Source organism: Physeter macrocephalus, chromosome 6, assembly GCF_002837175.3.
Source record: "Physeter macrocephalus isolate SW-GA chromosome 6, ASM283717v5, whole genome shotgun sequence".
Lineage (NCBI taxonomy): Eukaryota > Metazoa > Chordata > Mammalia > Artiodactyla > Physeteridae > Physeter > Physeter macrocephalus.
The window spans coordinates 73582186-73601559 of NC_041219.1; the positions used below are offsets into that span (position 1 = coordinate 73582186).

General features: G+C 41.5%; 1 protein-coding gene across 5 annotated transcripts in view; it reads right to left on the bottom strand.

The window, feature by feature from the left end:
- ITPR2 (inositol 1,4,5-trisphosphate receptor type 2) overlaps positions 1-19374 on the bottom strand; it is a 537217-nt gene that overhangs the window by 46841 nt on the left and 471002 nt on the right. For 3 of the 5 annotated variants that reach the window (XM_024129066.3, XM_028491109.2, XM_028491111.2), the window contains one exon: positions 8418-8578. In XM_024129066.3, the coding sequence (XP_023984834.1) occupies positions 8418-8578 (161 nt within the window). The other 2 variants (XM_028491107.2, XM_028491108.2) reach the window with 2 other exon arrangements.

Genomic DNA, 19374 nt, shown 5'->3' on the forward strand with positions numbered 1-19374 from the left:
GCGCAGGCTCAGCGGCCACGGCTCACGGGCCCAGCCGCTCCGCGGCATGTGGGATCCTCCCGGACCGGGGCGCGAACCCGGTTCCCCTGCATCGGCAGGCGGACGCGCAACCACCGCGCCACCAGGGAAGCCCCTAAAGTCTTTATTGAATTTGTTACAATATTGTTTCTGTTTTACGTTTTGTTTTTTTGGCCGAGAGGCATGTGGGATCTTAGCTCCCCGACCACGGATCGAACCTGCATCCCCTGCATTGGAAGGCGAAGTCTTAACCACTGGACCGCCAGGGAAGTCCCATTCGTCATAGTACTGTTAGTATGCATGATTTGATTTAATCCTGGTAGCAACTCTGCAAGGAAAGTCTTGTTATATACGGGGTCAATATTCAGCTGGTTTGCATAGATATGGCTATGCTAGTTGCTGAAACTGTTGCAGTATTTCCCAGTTGCCAAATTACCTGCTGTCCCAAGCCCTCCAAATCCCACTCCCTGACCCCATGACCCTGCAGCCTTCTCTGCCCGGGTTCTTTCCCTGGGATCCCTACCTCCCCATTCTCCCCATGATCTGGCAGCAAATGGGACAGGGTCTGGCACAGCAGGAGGCCTCCAGGTTCCAGACAACTCATCTTATTCTATTCTGAGTGCTGACTGGCTGATTACACTTTCTTCATTGACGGGTAATGTGAAGTACAGAAGGAATAAGTCAAGTCATCGATCTTGTAAATGGGAATCCTAGGAAGTCAAACTTGAGAATCTGATGGCCAGGTTCCTTCCTTGACACTGAGCTTCTCCTTAGACACTGATTAGAAAAACTAACAAGAGCCACTTTAGCTTCTTGAACTTTGAGGACTATTACCCGGACACCAGCAGATTCAGTTTCTGATCAATTCAGGAAGCAGTCAATGACATCTGAGAGTCCACGCCTCAAGTGCCTGCCCTCGGCCTTATTCCCCATCCTACTTCCATCCGAATCTCTTTTAAAACAATTTGGCCCAAATCCTTCCACCCTCACTTCCGGCGCTGAGGACAGTCTTTGAGATGAAGACTCTGTGTACAGCCACACTGTTAAGTATTCACCATTTCTATCTCTATTTTCAAAATAAGAAGAGAATGAGAAAGACGTTAACGTGCACAAATGTGTGGTAACTCATGGATTATAGTACGAATACTAAATAGGAAATTAGGATAATGTATAGGATAGGTCCCACAACAAAAATGAAATCCAGAATTGGGAACTAAAAAAGATCCCTCTTAAATTGAAGACACATGTCTGTATTTAAAATGTGGACAGTAGAGGTGGCATCTCCTTGAATGCAGACATTTCCTTCTTAATTGTGCATTCTGAAGCTACAACCTCCCACCCCCAGCTTGCCTTGAAATGTAAGCATTTTAAAAGTGTCTTATTATGTTCTAACGTCTTTAAAATAGGTTTTAAAGATTGAGCAGTTACATAATTGGCTTAATTAGATCCAATTACACAATTAGCATAAATTGGAAATAATAGGATCAGAACATATAATTTCATAATTATGACACATGACAATAATGCAGAAATTAAGTTGGCAAACGGTGCTAATGCAGGAGGGGTACATGTAAATCTTAGAACGCTTGATGTCTTTCATGAGCCCAAATATATCCCCCCTCCAACAGTTACGGCTCAAAAATACGGTTTAACTAAACAAGATTGATTTTGAGTTCCAGACACAGAAAACAACATCTGGGAAATTCTTAGCTCTTTTCCTTCCTTCTGTGTGACTGCATTTCTTTTCTATCTCATTAAAAGGACAATCTCTCTCTTTCTGAGCCCTTAATAGATTATGCAAGGAAGAATTCATTCTGAAGGGTGAATTATGTCCAACGCGCATGCTTGCCCCTCTGCTAGGACAGCGGCTTCAGGGGCCCTCCTGAGGGTTTGTGCACGTACGGGATGGGTCGGGCTTCAGAAATACTGAGAGCGACGACAGAGGGATTAAATTGCCTGTCTCTCAAATCAGCCATCCGATTTTTAATACTGCATTCATTATACTTGGTTCAGGTGGCATAAGGTTCCTGCTGCGTCTTTATCTTCCGATTTTAAGAGGAGAAAGATGACATTTGCCTAATGAGAAATTCATGTTCTCAACTCCTGCAGCTATTTTGGTGTATCTTTCCGTAAATTATGTCCAACTACCAGAGGGCTAAGAATAAACCGTTCATTTGTTAACTCACTCATTATTTTATTTACTTATGGAATAAACGTTTTGAGCTTCCTGAGGGAAGAGATTACTTCTTATTTATCCTTACGTATCAAACCCATAGCACAGCTGCTAGCATATAAGAGGCACTCAGTGTCTATCAAATTGCTTTTAATATATATTATAGCTATCATCTGCCCTGGTCTTACACAGAACAAAAGCTACTCTATTCCTGGTTGTGGCCTTTAAGAAACTTACAATTATTTTTTTGTGTCACGACAATTATTATGTTAACAAAAACATGAGTTAATTGGTACAAGCATTACGGAGAACAGTATGGAGGTTCCTTAAAAAACTAAAAAATAGAACTACCATATGATCTAGCAATCCCACTCCTGGCCAAATATCCAGAGAAAACTATAATTTGAAAAGATATATGCACCCCAATGTTCACAGCAGCACTGTTTACAATAGCCAGGACATGGAAGCAACCTAAATGCCCACCGACAGATGAATGGATAAAGATGTGGTATGTATATATATGTGTGTGTGTGTGTGTGTGTGTGTGTGTGTGTATATGCACACACACACACACAAACACAATGGAATATTATTCAGTCATAAAAAGAATGAAATAATGCCATTTGCAACAACATGGATGGACCTAGAGATTATCATACTAAGTGAAGTAAGTCAGAAAAAGACAAATATCATATATTATCACTTATATGTGGAATCTAAAAAAATGATACAAACGAACTTACAAAACATAAACAGACTCACAGACTTAGAAAACAAACTTATGGTTACCGGGGCGGAAGGTGAGGGGAGGGATAAATTGGGAGACTGGGATTGACATAAACACACTACTCTATATAAAATAGATAACTAATAAGGACCTACTGTATAGCACAAGGAACTCTACTCAATACTCTATAATGGCCTATATGGGAAAAGAATCTAAAAAAGAGTGAATATATGTATATGCGTAACTGATTCACTTTGCTGTACAGCAGAAACAAACACAACATTGTAAATCAACTATACTCTAATAAATATTTAAACACCCCCCCAAAACAAAAAACATGAGTTAAATTGTCCCAGCTGACATCACTATGATGTCCACAAAGAATTTTTAGTCAAGAGTCAAATAAGAAGAAGAGCTTAAAAGTGCCGTGTGCTAAAATGAGAGACTGGTCCCCACAAAGCCATGGTCATGAGGCTTGGTCAGCCAGGGTCTGGGCTGCAGCCCAGGACACCAGAACACGTGGGCAGTTCTCTGAACATGCATGGTACCTGTCCTTCCAGGTACCTCTGGTTTCAATCCCACTCTTTGTCAAATTAAGTACTAAATATTCCCAAAGGTCCTTAACATACCTCAGCAAACGAACAACTGAAAATGTCTCCAAAATGTTAGAGAAACCTCTAAAAGCCTTGGGCATTTTTTCTAAGGATCTCTATTTTGTTTGTTCCCCTTCAATATCATCCTATGAGCAATGGGAGAGGCAAAAGGGCTGAGTGATGGTCACAGGCCATTACTAGCACAGGCTGCAGGACTTATCCTCTTAGACCCTTTCCTCCTAGTTTATTGGATTCTCTTTCATTACTTTCACTTTTCTGCATGGTCCTTTCTTTTCTGTCTCTTACTTTCTGTCCCCAGTAAATACTAGCTCAAAATATCAATTCTCTTATCAAAAATGAGAGTTTGTTTGCCAGAAGAAAATATATTCCCCCCAATACCTTGATCTAGTCACATCTCCCCTAACAATATCCCAGAAGAGGTTCTGTGTTAATTCAAAGACTCAGACAGTGGATAGGCCAACAGCTTGGTGTAGGGTTTGAAGGCAGGGGTGAGGAAGTTTTAAGCTTCTGTTAATATTTCAGAGCCTTGATCCTGTCACTAGAGGGATGTAGAGGCACAAATGTATTTCCTAAGATTCTAGGCCCTAGAAGCAATATATTAATTTATTTATAATGTATGTTTTAATGCACATTAGTATAAATATTCCTTATGGGACCTAGTGGTAAAGAATAAAGTTGAAGTATTGGAGGCGAAAAAATATACAGAGGGAGAAACATCCCCAAACTTGATATACTCTTGTTTTTCTCATTTCACCAGAAGACAGGAAACAGTTTCTAAGGGCCTCTAGGTACAAACCAGGCTTAAAATGTGTAGAATTCAGATGAGTTGTTTTGTGAACAAATATGAAGAACTTCCTTATTTTATTTTGCATAAATCCTTGAGGGTAAAAGCTACATCAATTATGAAGAATTAAAAACTTCCTCTAAAGCTCTATTGATAAACAAGCACTTAAATCAACTTGGTAAATGCACCTATTTTTAAGGACCAAAAATGAAAGTGGTAGGAAAATGGAAGTTTTCCTACCAAACTGTTAAGAGTAGTTACCTTTGACCTGGAGGGAGAGAAAATGTAGTCTTTGAATTGAGCTACAGACATGCTTCAACTTGCCATGTGCTCTAAAATCTTCTCTCTCTAGGAGGATCAAGATTAGGAGGCCATAATCTCCAAGAAGCCTGGAGTAACAGATTTTCCAAATTGGGTTCATCAACTACAGATTTTTAGAAGTTTTCCAAACAGGCTATTTCAGTAAATGAACACTCTTACCGGCAAGTGACTTTTTGTTTCCATCCTTCCAAAGCTTAATATCACTCCTCCTGCCCATTAAAATCCAGGACCAGTGCCTGTTCTCTTGGGTGTGCACTGCTTGGATGAGAATGAGACAGTTCATGTTGCAATAAGCTTGTGGGCTCTCCTCCCTCCTGTCCTGGTTCTGGAGAGAGTTCTGACAGGAGAGGACGGATAGACACACGGATCAGTATGTCTTAAAAATTCAAGTACAAGAGCCCGGCAAAATGCGGGTCTTAACGTGAAAGCTAAAGGTGGGTCAACGTTTTTGCAGCAGTCTTCTCTCACAGTGAAAGTCACCTGGTGATTTCCTTATCACAATATCCAAAGGCTTGGACCTGTCTCCTCTTTGCAGCAATTGATGCTGTGAACTCTGACACGGAAATACTCATCTCTTGGCTTCTAACACACTCCATTGCCTGGTTCTTCTTCTACCCTTTTCAGTGTCTTCTTTTCTACTTATTTTACTTGTCTTTCTCTTTTTTTCCTAAATGGGAGATTCCCCCAGGTTCTGTCTCTGGCTTTCTCTTCTCCTCTCTCTGCATTTCTCCCTTCTCCCACCTCTTGCTAACCTGAAGGCTTCAAACTGTCATTCCATGTGGATGATCCCAATGAAAACTGTCAATTACTGAGTATCTACCATGAGCTGGACACTTAAAAAAAATATTTATTTATTTTATTTTCTTTATTTTCTTTATTTTTTTGGCTACGTTGGGTCTTAGGTGCAGCATACGGGATCTTAGTTGAGGCATGCGGGATCTTTCGTTGCTGCACGCAGGCTCTCTCGTTGAGGCGCACGAGCTCAGTAGTTGTGGTGCGCGGGCTTAGATGTCCCATGGCATGTGGCATCTTAGCTCCCCGACCAGGGATCGAACCCTCGTCCCCTGCATCGGAAGGTGGATTCTTTACCCCTGGACCACCAGGGAAGTCCCGAGCTGGACACTTTTTACATATCATCTCACTGATCTCACACCGATTTTCTGCCTTTTAGGTGAGGAGGCAGAGTCTCAGGGAGGTTTGAAGACTCACCCAAGACATCAAGACCACACAGCAGATACGTGCTAGAGCCAGTATTGGAGTTCAGATCTTTCTGGCTGTAAGGCCCATGCTGTTGTCACTACACTGGCCCTCTTAACCCATGACTCGGCCTCCGGTCTCATTTCAAAATCCACAAGTCTTCTTCTCTAACTGGTTTCTCCTCCTAACAGAGACCTTCTGAAACCGTTCACCACCGTTCTCCCAATGACCCGGCTCACAGTGTTGGGAGTCTCTGTCTCATCTCGCGGTCCTCCCCGTCCCCTGCTCCTCCACACCCACCTCCTAATCTCACCAACTGCCAAATACTACCTCTGACTTCATCTTTCCCTTCTCCGAACCAGCCGACACACCACTTCCTGAGCGCTGTTCCCCAGGCCACATTCTTCCGTTAGGTAAAATCTTCGGTGGCTTCCCATTGCTGAGAGAAAATAATGTCCAAATACCTACACTTCTTGCTCAGAAGTCCAATCTACTTTTTGGGTCATATCTCTCAGAACTTCCTGACACGTAAACTATGTACCAGTGAAACCGGGCAACTAACTACACCCTGAGTGTCTGAATGTCCCATTTCTATGCTTTTGTTCAGGCTGCTCCTTCTTACAGGAACTCACTCTTAATCCAGCAGACACTCCCCATCTGCACAAACTCTACCCCGTCTCATGTAATGCACACGCAGACACACACACACACACCAATTCCCCTCCACCACCTTCCATTTGGATGTCACTTTACATCCTTTTTTTTTTTTTTTTTTGCGGTACGCGGGCCTCTCACTGCCGTGGCCTCTCCCGTTGCGGAGCACAGGCTCCGGACGCGCAGGCTCAGCGGCCATGGCTCACGGGCCCAGCCGCCCCGCGGCACGTGGGATCCTCCCGGACCGGGGCGCGAACCCGCGTCCCCTGCATCGGCAGGTGGACTCCCAACCACTGCGCCACCAGGGAAGCCCAGTCACTTTACATCTTTAAGGCTTCCCAGACTTCCATCTGTTCCACTCTTGGGGAACTTAGCCTGTTCTACTTTGGGTTTATTGCCCCCTCCTCTTCTTAGTAAGCGCTAAATCCCTTGGCACAGAAGGGACATTTCAGACTCTTCAGCATATTCCCTGCAATCTTTTAGTCCAAGGGACATAATGGATGCCTGACAAATACATATTAATTCAATTTAGTCAAACTTTGGTAAAATCTAGCAGTGTGAGGTCACATTTTAAATGCAACGCTGTACCTGATTCTCCCCTGGCAAGAAGAAACAAAATGTTTCACACAGTCTCTGAGCATCTTGAGATCAAGACTGTTTAAATGATGACTGTTGAGTGCACAGCCTCAAAATGATTACCTTTTTTCCTAATGTAGAAGGGAGAGAGGGCAGAAAAGGATTTGTGGAGAAAAAGAAACAACGTTAGGTTCTGCCCACTGTCACATGAAGAATGGAGAGAAAATCACTTACGGTAGAATGCACGTCAATAAGATAGGATGGAAAATGCTGAATTATAAAACTTCGATTTACATGTAGCTCTCCTGTGACACATAAATATTGTCAGGTAAGGGAAACTACTGCAATATTAACCTGTACTTAGTGAGATGTTAGCCTCTGAAAGTGTTCTTTGGTTTTTCCCTATATTGTAGTTTATGTCTTCCTAAGTGGATGATGAGTTCGCGGAGGGGAAGACATAGACCCACTGTTACCCGGCTCTTCTGACACTTTGGTGCTTACTAAATGTTATCCTTGGGACTGAGCATCAAAGAGGGTCATGACTCTTCTAAGGTCTCATTCTCAAATAGTTATTAACACAATTTTGGAGGATGATTTTTGAAAAAATATCCAATATATGGCTATGTTTATACACAAGAATTTATATCAGATTCAATGATACTCACTCCCTAATTGTGTATCAGGGATACAAGAAAGTTGTAACTTTGACTTCTCTTTCAGCCTGTTAGTTTTCATCTTCTATGAAGCAGAAGAAAGTTCAAATCATGGACAACCTGCGCAATGCTACTCTGTGCAATGCTCCTGATCTTAAGGAGGAGTTACAAGCAACTGGATGCAGCAGGATCAGTGCAAATCCATCACCAACACCAGTCAATCTATCCAAAACGTGTGCTGACAAAAAGCCAGTGCTCTCCCATTGGAACTGAACATTATCCTCTCCCCAAACACAATTTAATTGCTTAGATCCTTAATTTCTGAAATTCAAGGAATTTCTTACAGTATGAATCTCCTTTTGCCAATGGCAAAGTTCCAGGTTTGGGGAATTGAGACATTAGTGATGACAGGAGGCATGAGGTCAGAGGATGACAGGCAGGACTGAATTCACTGCACAGAGAATTCTCCAGGAAATACCATCTGCACACCTGAGGCTTAGATTTGGTTTGTATAACCAAGAAGTCCACTAGAAGCCAATGATTTAGCCAGGATAGGGGTTCTTCAATGACTGCCAGTCCTATTTAAAAGTTAACAAAATGATTGCTAGAAACTTTATGTTCTGGGAGAAAGGTAGGGTAGGGAAGGTGAAAGCAGACAAAATGCAACATAGTCATAGATGCAAACCCTCTTCTCACTCACCACAATCATCTGAGCCACGTAACTTTCAGGTCCGGTGTATTCAGTTGGGTCTTTCACCTTCACCAGGACTAGGAAGTACAAATAATGCCACATATTGTGTTCTGACTTGATGTGCTCCTCAAAGGAGACCGTTTTATTATCAAACTTGTCCCTCTCGAGTCCTGCAAATCACAGGAGACACAATGTGTGTAATTCAATCAGCACTCACTTCTTGGCATAAAAACAGAACATAATAATTATTGTGAGAAAACGCTTTCTGAAAGAGCATGACAATTTAAAATGTTATGATTAAAAACAACGTCGTATATAAGACCTCCAGAAACGAAGTCAGAGTTTTTAATTTCTTTGCTGTGGATCCTTAGAAATGCACAGTCCTATTATAGATGTAAAATTTGCAGACAATTTTAAATATAGCTGTTTCAAAATTGTCAAATTAAACTGCACCGCAAGTCTAAGAAAAAGAAGTCAAAATGATTGTGCAAGAAAAAGCACGCTTGCTAATCAGGGCAGAAAGAAAGTGTCATTTTAACCAGAAACTTGGGTAAAAGGAGAAAAGGCAGCTAACAGTCATCTCTTCAAAACCACTTGTAATCAGTGAAGGGCAAACGAATGTCCACAGATATCTGGGCTCCGAATGCAATAAGGACCCACAGGCCCATTCCACCCCTTAGACTGCTGTGTTCCAGGCATTTTGGGGAGGGGAAGGTCTGCTCAATTTCCAGGGCATATTTTTAGCCTCTGGAAGGACACTGGGTAGTAAGATTTTTTTCTCTCAGAGATTGAGGCGTAGATGAAAGGAAATGAATGGAGATGAAGAAAAACATCTATGGAAAAATGAATTATACTGCCAAGTAAAATGGGATGTCGGGATTCAGTCTGGTTTTGCAGTTCAGATACTGGAGGAGAAATCTGGAAATTGAATTCCAAACCTGGCTACTCTTTTCCTAAACATATTTTTTTTTTTTTTAAAAAAAAAGGTCATTTGGCCATTTAGGCATGAACAAGACCCTTTAAACAATAAGATGCAAAGTACAATAAAGTAAAATCCTGTCCCCAATGAAGGCGTGACCCTTTAAATTATATTATTGGATATTTTTACGGGAAATACCATAAAATTTGGCTGGCTGATGTCTATGCCTCATCTTACTTGACCTATCAACAGCTCAGCATGCTTCAAATAAAATCCAATCCTCTCCCCCAAACCTGCTCCACCCATGTTCTCTTTTCATTCCACGACAACTCCGTTCTTCCAGTTTTCAAGCCAGAAGTCTAGGCTAAGTCACCCTTGAATCCTCTCTCTCTCACACACATGCCACATCCAATTCATGTTGAAATTCTTTTGGCTCTACCTTCAACATATACCCAGAATCTGATTGCTTCTCACCACCTCCATGGTTACCACTCTGGTCTGAGCCATTATCATGTCTCATCGGGATTACCCAAATAATCTCCAGACCCCTTGTTTCCACCTTTATTCTTTGTGGCCTATTCTCAACACAGCAGCCAGAGTGATCCTTTAAAAACCCGAGTAGGATGGTGTCCCTCCTCTGTTCCAAACACTGCAGGGGCTCTTCACCTCCTCAGAATAAAGGTCAAAGTTCTTACGGTGCCCTACAAGTAGGGTTGTCAGGGAAAATACAGGATGCCCAGTTAAGTTCAAAGTTTGGAAAAACATCGTATAATTGTTGAGTTTAACTACATCCCATGCAATATCTTTTTGCTAAGCCCTAAGTGATGTGGCCCCCAGGCCTCTCTAACTTTGTCTCCCACTATCTTCTCCCTTGCTAAATCTCATCCAGCCACAATGGCTTCCCTGCTGTTCCTCGCACCCAGACCCCTGCCTCAGGGCCTTTGAACTGGCTGTTTCCTCTGCCCACAAACCTCTTCTCTCTGGTATCTCTTTGACTAACTCACTTACCTTCCAGTTTTTCTCAAATCTCACCTTCTCAACGTGGCTTAACTTGATCACTTTATTTAATCCTATAGCCTGTCTCTTCCGTTTTGCCGATACTTTTGATCACTCTTTCCTTGTCCCCTTCCTTTTCCTAGAGTGCTTATCACCTCTTAACAGACTGAATGTAGTAGCCATATCAAAGGTGTTCTATTAAACTGGACCACAAGTTTCAATTACAGAGGTAAAAATGATTGTGCAAGAAAAATCCAGCCTGCTAACTGGCACAGAAAAAAGGAATATCATTTTATCCAGGAACTTAGATATGAGCTTATTATGTTGATTATTTATTGCATGTCCATGGGCAGATATATGTGTCTCTTTTCTTCACCAGTGGTCCCAATAGCTTAGACTATTGCCTGCTACATAGTCAGCACTGAATAAAATACTAATTGAGTGAATTAAGAATATGTCACTAAGAATATAACAGAATTGAAGAGATGCAGAAAGAGTAGGATATAAGCAGAAAGCAATGAGGCAGTAGACGATGTGAACTGGCAGAAACCAGGAGGTAGAGCAGCAAGTAGAGAGAAGCAATTAGAATAGGGAAGCCATTCTAGACAGAGAGAAAGGGGAAGCCGAGAAAAAAGTTGTTAGGTAATAGTGTATGGTGGGGCTGAGGGTCTTGCTTTGGTTTCATGAATAGCATCTGGCTCTCCATGATGGCTCTTTGCTTACTGCACCTGTTATCTTAAATTGCTCATGTACTGTTTCAATAAATTCTCATTACTTTAAGAAAAAAAAGAATATGTCACTCATAAAATATTGTTCCACTAGGATAGCTATAATCAAAAACAGATAATAGCAATGTGGATGACGACATGGATAACTTGGAACCCTCCTACACTACTGATGGAAATGTAAGATAGTGCAACTTTACAAAACAGCTTGGCAGTTCCACAAAAGGTTGAACACAGAGTTACCATGTGTACCAACAATTCCACTCCTAGGTATATACACAAAAGAAAAACATACGTCCACACAAAAGCATGTACATGAATATCCAGCATTATTCATAATACCCAAAAAGTAGAAACAACACAAATGTTCATCAACTGATAAAAAGATAAACAAAATATGGTATATCCATACAGTGGATATTTTTCTGCAATAAAAAGAAAGGAAGTACTGATACATGCTATAACATGAACCTTGAAAACATACCAAGTGAAAGAAGCAAGTCACAGAAGACCACATATTATATGATTCCATTTATATGAAATGTCCAGGATAGGCAAATCTACAGCAACAGAAAGTAGATCAATGGTTGCCTAGGGCTGAGGAGGATGGAAGGTTTGGTGGGAAGGAAGGGAGCAGTGACGGCTAAAGGGTAGGAGGTTTCTTTCAGGGCAGTGAAAATGTTCTAAAATTGATTGTGTTGATGGATGGACAGCTCTGGATATACTAATCCCATTGAATTATACACTTTAAGTGGGTGAATCATACAGTATGTGAATTGTACCTCAACAGAGTTATTACCAAAAAAAAAGGAGAAAATTTTAAAGTAGCTTTCTCCTAGAATTCAATTCAAACAATTCCCTACCTGTTGCAAGGTACATAGGACTATAAAGATAATGTCTACCATCAATTAACCTATAATATGGGAGAGGAAACAGACAACTTGTTTTATATTCTGAAGTGATATAATCTGCCAAGGAAACATAAAGGAGGACAAAATGAGTTCTGACCAGGTACATTTAAAAAGGTTTCAAAGAGGCATAAAACTTTAAATGTCTGGTCTATGAAACATGATCATGGCAAGCGGAGAAGAGATGAACGGTAAGAAAAAGGTACTTAATTTTTATTGAGCAGCTATTTATGCTGACAACTATAAAGATGTCCAGATATGCTATAATAATTACAATAATCCGATGTGACCTTTTAGCATGTGAGGAAAGAGATTCAGAGGGATTCAATTAACTGCTCAAGTTAACACCTCTATTTAGTGGAAAAGTCAGCCAGTATTTAAATAAGAATATTCCTGACTCCAAAGCTATGTTCTTTTGCCTCTGGGGTGAGGAAATAGCACAGCAAAGCTAGAGATGAGAGTAAATGCCCTGTTTGGGGGACTGTCACTTCCTCTGGTGTGGCCAGGAGGGAACACTCGGAAATGCAGATGAAATGGTACATTTGGCACAAACCATGAAAAGTATTAAACACAAAGCTAAGGAGTCTGTGCTTTATGCTGAAGATTTTTGAGTGAGCCTAGCATACTGGGAGCTGTGCTTTAAGTAACTCCCTGTGCCAGGATTTAGAGGAAGACTGTGAGAGAAGAGGCTAAGGGTAGGAGTCCAGGGGGCTAGGACAGGGGAGGAGGGATATAAGGGAGGGAAACTGGTTGTCTTTCATCTTCACTGGGTCTTGCTCTCTAAGCTTGATCATCCATTCCCATGGTTTCAACCATCATCTCGCTGATGAGTTCTCGATCTTTATCCCCAGTACTGACCCTTCTTCTCAACTTTAGATCCTATTTCCCGCTGCCTCCTGGATGACTTATGGGCATGTCAAACTCAACTCATCAAAGATTTGTTTCTTTAGCCCTTCTTCTTCCCCTCTGTTAATGAAGTCCCTGTCCACCAGTGAACTTGAAGTCGCCCTCAGACTCATGCACTGACTATCCACTCTGTGCACATGTCTTGTAGTCACTCTGACTTTCTCACCATTCTCCAAACACACCAAGTCCTCTGAAAACTCTATACCCCCATCTAGTCTCTTTCCCACTTTACAGGAATTCCTTCTCCAAGAGCCCACTCAACCACTGCCACAGCTCTGATTCCCTTGGTTGATCCTCTCTGTGTCTTTGCTATGAAAATTTGTCTGTTTCTATCTTAGGCTCTACTACTTTGTCTGATTTATTCTTGTATTACTGGCACCTGGCATAGTAGCTGGAAAACAGTAGGCATTCAACTAAAGTTCACAGAATAATTGAATGTATCAATAATAAAGATTGAAGAGGACTCTGGAGTAGAAACTGAAGAGGGCTTGATGTCCGATTAGAGGTACCAATTTAGGAGGAATCAAGGACTACTCGATATTCTGACTTGAATGACCAAGTTTAAGGTAATATCACTAAATCAAGAGGAGAAAAAATAGAAGGAAGAGATTTTAAAGGGAGGATGTATTTGATTTTGGATGTGTTGAGTTTAAGATGCCTACAGAACAACCAATGTTGGGATGTTAGGTAGGAAGCTGGAAATTCCAAACAGAGCATTCAAGACATAACTCTGCTAGTCCAAGGATAAATGACATAAGATGAACAATGAAAGCCAGAGCATCAGATGAGACAACCAAGGGAGAAAGAAAGGAAGGGTAAGAGGAGCTCTGTGTGCTCAATACAAACTTTTCAGGAAAAATGTTAAGACTACACTTATGTTGTGTTTCCAACCCAGTATGACTAAGGTAAGGGAACATACCCACCCACTAAGCCAGGCATCCACATTCCTCTTCTCTGCTTTATTTTTCTCCATAGTCATCATTTGACATTCTATGTATGCTGGAAAATAAGTTCCATGATGGAAGTGTTTTTTTGTCTGTTTTTGTTCACTGCAATACCCTAGCACTTAGTAGATGCTCAGTAAGTAATGGTTGAACAAATAGGTGAATGAATGACTTTCACGCATAAGTATAGACAATAAAGATAATAAAATAATGTGCAAAGTATAGAGAAGGGACTAATTACCAAGAGAAGAACATAGATGCCCCCCCCGCACAATTTAGCCTTCATTTCCTATTAAATCATCTAGAAAGATCTTTAATTCTAGGAACCTGACCCTCCTATGATAGGAGTTCTGACCTATCATCAAATCCTTTCTCCATTTTGTTATTTTGTCACACCTGGTCTGTCGACATCTCCTTTTCACTGGATTTTTCACCTCTAGTAATTCAAAATTAATAGTTAATGTGGACAACAGAGTCAATTTGTTTCCATGCTTACTGCTTCAGCTCTGTCATGTGCTCATCATCACCTCATCATGACCGCCTTCTGGACCACTAGCAACTGTTTTCTGAATTCCAACTCTGAAACATCTGGTTCACTGTCTTCAAGGCTAGGAAAGTCCCATTTGCTCTCACTGCCTGTCACAGTACCCACCTCTTCTGGTGCTACTATGGGCATCCTTGGAATATTCCTGGGTCCAACTCCTACTGTGGAGAATCTCTCCTCTGTTATTTGATACTATATCCCCCTTTGGATCACAATTTAACACCGAACTCCTCCAAGAACCATTTCTAGATTAATCACAACTATTTGATAGCCTACTAATACAACCCCCAAATATCCCGAATGTTTAAATTATTCTTGTAATTAAGTTCTTCTAATATATATGGTATATATTAGATCTTATATGTGGTAAGTGATTCCAGGAATGAATGCATATCTAGATATACCTTATCACAACACTTCCCACATGTTTCTGCCCTTTGAGGGCAGAGAATAAAGAACCCTTATGTTACTGAGGTCACAGGGATTAGCAGCTAAAAGAGCTTGAAAACACTTTTCAATATTTAAGTTTCTATTTTATTTTAAATGTTCACACTAAATTTGTTCTACTTTACAAAGTATTTGTCCTAATATAAAAATACTATTTGAATTTGCTCTCAGGTTAACTCACCTCAGTGGTCTCTCAAATTTGTTAATAAATGTGAAGCTTCTGAAAAATAGGCCATGTTGATCTAATACCTTCTGATATATCACCCTATATCCCTGTGGACATGTGTATGCCACAGAAACAATACCATACATATGATAAAACTTGGGATAACTTGGAATTAGTGTATCTAAGTTTTTTGTCTGCAGTATATAGCAATTTAGGACTTACTTGCTTTATCTTCCTTTTATAGGTTATAAGCCACATAAGTATAGAGACAATGTTAATTTGGAGGTGACTAATTGGATAGTCATTCATTAAGCAAATATTTATGAATGATCCCTAATATACACTATGGAAGCATAAAAATGGATAAGATGTAGATGTGGATATCCTAAAGATGAGAAGTTATCATGTATTGAGAGCTTACTCTCAGTTAAGCATTGAGCTAAGAATTTTTATATACAGGATTTCATTTATACCCACCACAACCCCCAAACATGGCATTATATTCCTCACTTTCAAGGTGAAAGGAAACTTGACCAAGACCACAGAGCCAGGATGTGGAACCAGTGTAGACCCATGTCTACCTGATGGTAAAGTTCACATACTTTCTATAATATGGTAAGGCATAGTATACAACAGAGGAGATGAGACAATGAAAAATATGTACAGTACTATATAGCTAATTGTGATCGACAAATTTAGGAGCAGATGTGTTTGCTTCTGGTTAGTGAGACCAGAGAAAGCTGAATTCATGGAACAATGGCTTTAGATCTGGGTCTCAGAGACAGGGCAGTAGTTCAACAGCTTAGGAGTTTGGGCATTCCAAACAGAAACACCGTAACTGAGAACACATGAGAGAGAGTTAAAGATGAGTAATGCAGTTGAACCAGAACCTGAGCTATAAATGGGAGAACAGTGGATGAAAAGGCAGGCAAAAAAGAAGGGGCCCAATTGTGGGGCACCTTATATGGCAGGAAAATCAGAATATTAGAGTTATATACGGTACAATGTTATTGATAGGCTTTTGAGTAAGGAAATGAGTTCAAAGTGGAAAATTCTGTCTGGCAGCACTGAACAGTCTATTTGGGGGGTATGAGCCAGGGTGAGCCTCAAAAACCAAGGTGTGGGGCTTCCCTGGTGGCGCAGTGGTTGCGAGTCCGCCTCCCGATGCAGGGGACGCGGGTTCGTGCCCCGATCCGGGAAGATCCCACATGCCGCGGAGCGGCTGGGCCCGTGAGCCATGGCCGCTGAGCCTGTGCTTCCGGAGCCTGTGCTCCGCAACGGGAGAGGCCACAACAGTGAGAGACCCGCATACCACAAAAAATAAAACAAAAAAAACCCCACCAAGGTGTGGCTGTGGGAATATGTGGAAGGAAGTGAGACTGTGAAAGCAGATTCATTACCACATGGTAACTAGTGCACCTGGAAGAGGAAAAAGGAGATGCTTAAAATGATGGAGAAGTTCCCAGCCAGAGATAGACCCAGAGAACGTGCAATCTGAGCTAGAAGAAAAGGTCAGCAGGAAGTTCATGATGAGATTTGAGACAAACATTTCACCTTGGTGATGAAGGTTATTGTGATATTTTAAGGAATTTACAGGTTACAGGCTTTTTGATAACTGTGAAAAGCCAGAGAGAATTTTGACACTGAAAGGAAAGCTCAGAGGAGCAGAAATAGGGGTGAAGTGATGCGCTTATTTTGCTGTTCATGTTTTGTGTTGTTATAATTGGGGGGACAGGATCATGTCTTAGAATGAGGCTCAGTCTACCGATAGATTTTTCCAAAGAACCCATGTTTCGGAGGTAGCGTGCTGACATAATAGTTCTTACGATTGTGAAGAAAAAGGCTTCGAGGAAGCAGTGTAAAGGCAAGACCATGAGACACAGGAATATCTTCAAAGGTACTATCTTTCTTCCTCTGTGGGACTCACCCTTCTATACAATAACTCTTCCCCAAATCTCCCAATTATCACACAACATCTTTCTGGCGCCATGTCAATCTTGTGTTCCTCCATCTAATCTAGACATATAAAGAGAAGACTCTTCTTTTTGTGTCATTTCCTTCCGGCAAGTCCCTCCCCAGCACTGTGCAATCTGGTATCTGCCCTTACCTTCCTGGAAACTCCTCTCTAAAAGCTCCAAAACCTCCTAAACGAGAAATTCAAAGGCTCTGCTTCAGTCCATGTTATTGCTTTGAGGCAGTTGATAATCAATTCTTTTGTTCCCAAGGGTATTTTCTCCCCTCACTTCCACGTGCCACACATGCCCGGTTGTCCTCACACCATTCGGACTGGAAAGTTTTTGTGAGTGTGTGATCTCCTTTCTCTTTCAACTTTTCAATGCTGATGTTTTCCATGTGAACTCCCATCATCTCCTCCTCTCACTTGGAAGCCTTCCTCCACACTCCAGCTTTTTCTATGTCATACGGGCTGAGGATTCCCCAATACTGTCTCCTTCTCTGAGGCTCAGACCCATATGTTGACCTCTGTGCTGAGTGTATCCCACTGGGCTGTTCAGTACATACCTCAATTTCAGTACTTCCAAAGCCAAATTCAGTATATGCCTATGTAAAATTGTTTTTCTTCTTCTATTCTCAAACCCAACTGTTGGTACTGCCATCCACCCAGGCACCCACGCTCTCTCATATCCATCCCAAACCAAACCACTGAGATTTAAAAATTCTATCTCCCCACCAATATTTCTTAACTTTGTCCTCTAATCCTGAATACTACCACCACTACCTCTCCCGGATCAAGGTTTTGTTACCTCTCATGGACTATGGCAACAACCTTCTACCTAGTTACTATGGCAACAACCCTCTACCTAGTTACTATGGCAATAACCTTCTACCTAGTTACTCTGACTCCAATATTGTCCCCTGATGAACAACTTCCCATAGCTGCCACAGTGGTCAAAAATAAAAATTAGACCCTGCATCCTCTACTTGAAATTCTTTAATTGTTTGCCATCCTCTATAAGTCCATAGGATGAAGTCCAAGCTTTCTAATATAAAAGGCCACATATGATCTGGCCAATCTCTTGCTGGCATTGCCCTGCTCTGAAACTTATACTCCAGAAACACTGAGCTGTTCACAGGAAATGAAGATTCTACTCATGCTGTTCACCCCTCCATGCCTTTCCTTTTGCTGGCTACTCTGCTTCTGCCCACTTGGATATGGCTCTCTCCCTTCCATCTTTTTTTTTTGGCCGTGCCACGTGGCATGCAGGATATTAGTTCCCCGACCAGGGATCGAACCGGCGCCCCCTGCATGGGCAGCGTGGAGTCTTAACCACTGGACTACCAGGAAAGTCCCTCCCTTCCATCTTTTACCATCAGCTCCATCACCATTTCGTCTAAGAAACCTTTCTTGACTCTTCCTCGGCTGCCCCCTACCACAACCCAACGAGATGTTAACAACCTGTAAACTTCTCCATCATTTCCCTTAATGCATTAGATAGCACTGATATTTATTGTGTCTGTATTCCACAACAGACTGTGGACACCCCGAAGGGCATTTGTGTTTGTTTCCTTGGAATAGAGCTCATGATCACAGGTTAATATCTGGCATACTCCCACCTGTTGGAGGATGTTGGAAAGGCTTGGAAGAACCATTCAGGGAAATGAGACAGTTGATAAAAGGTGAACCAAAGAAGGAAGGGGATTTATTGCGGGTCCAGTTTAAGTTATATAGAATAAACATCGTAGTGAGGCCCTTATGTTTGTTTCGTGACTTTTATCAAAAAGATTCTTCAGCTTGACATGGAAAAATAGATGGTGAGTATCACCAGGAGTTGGTGATTATTCAAGGAGGGGGAAGGATCCTAGGGCGACTAAGCCAGCTACAGAGACGACTAAAGCCAGAAAGGGCTAAGGTCTATGAAGCAGAGGGTAGAGCCAAAGGAAATACTGAGGACAAAGAGAAGGTTGGGTGGGCTTGAGAGAGCTAACGACAGAAGAAGAGGAGGACAGGGTGTGAGAGAGAGAGAGTGAGGGAGGGAGAGAGTGACAGAAACTGAGAGAAAGCACGATTCAGAATCAAAAACAAAGTGCTGCCAGTGAGTAGAAGTTCAAGCTGCTGGGAAAATCATCTGTGGATTCATAACCTAACAAAATAAAATAAAAATCACTCTATTGTTTAATCAATATGTTATTGTGATTAAAAATCTGTTTGCCGGTGGAACCTTTTGGTATTTTGTAACACATACTACAGTCAGAGAATCATACAAATTGCAGAAATAATGACAAGTTAGCTTTGGGATGTAATTCTTCTGCTTTTTCTGGAAGCAGAGTATCCCAGTCCAACACTCAGTTACATAATCTGAATTTTGTCCAGCTTTCTTTTTTTTTTTTTTTTTTTTGTGGTACGCGGGCCTCTCACTGTTGTGGCCTCTCCCGTTGCGGAGCACAGGCTCCG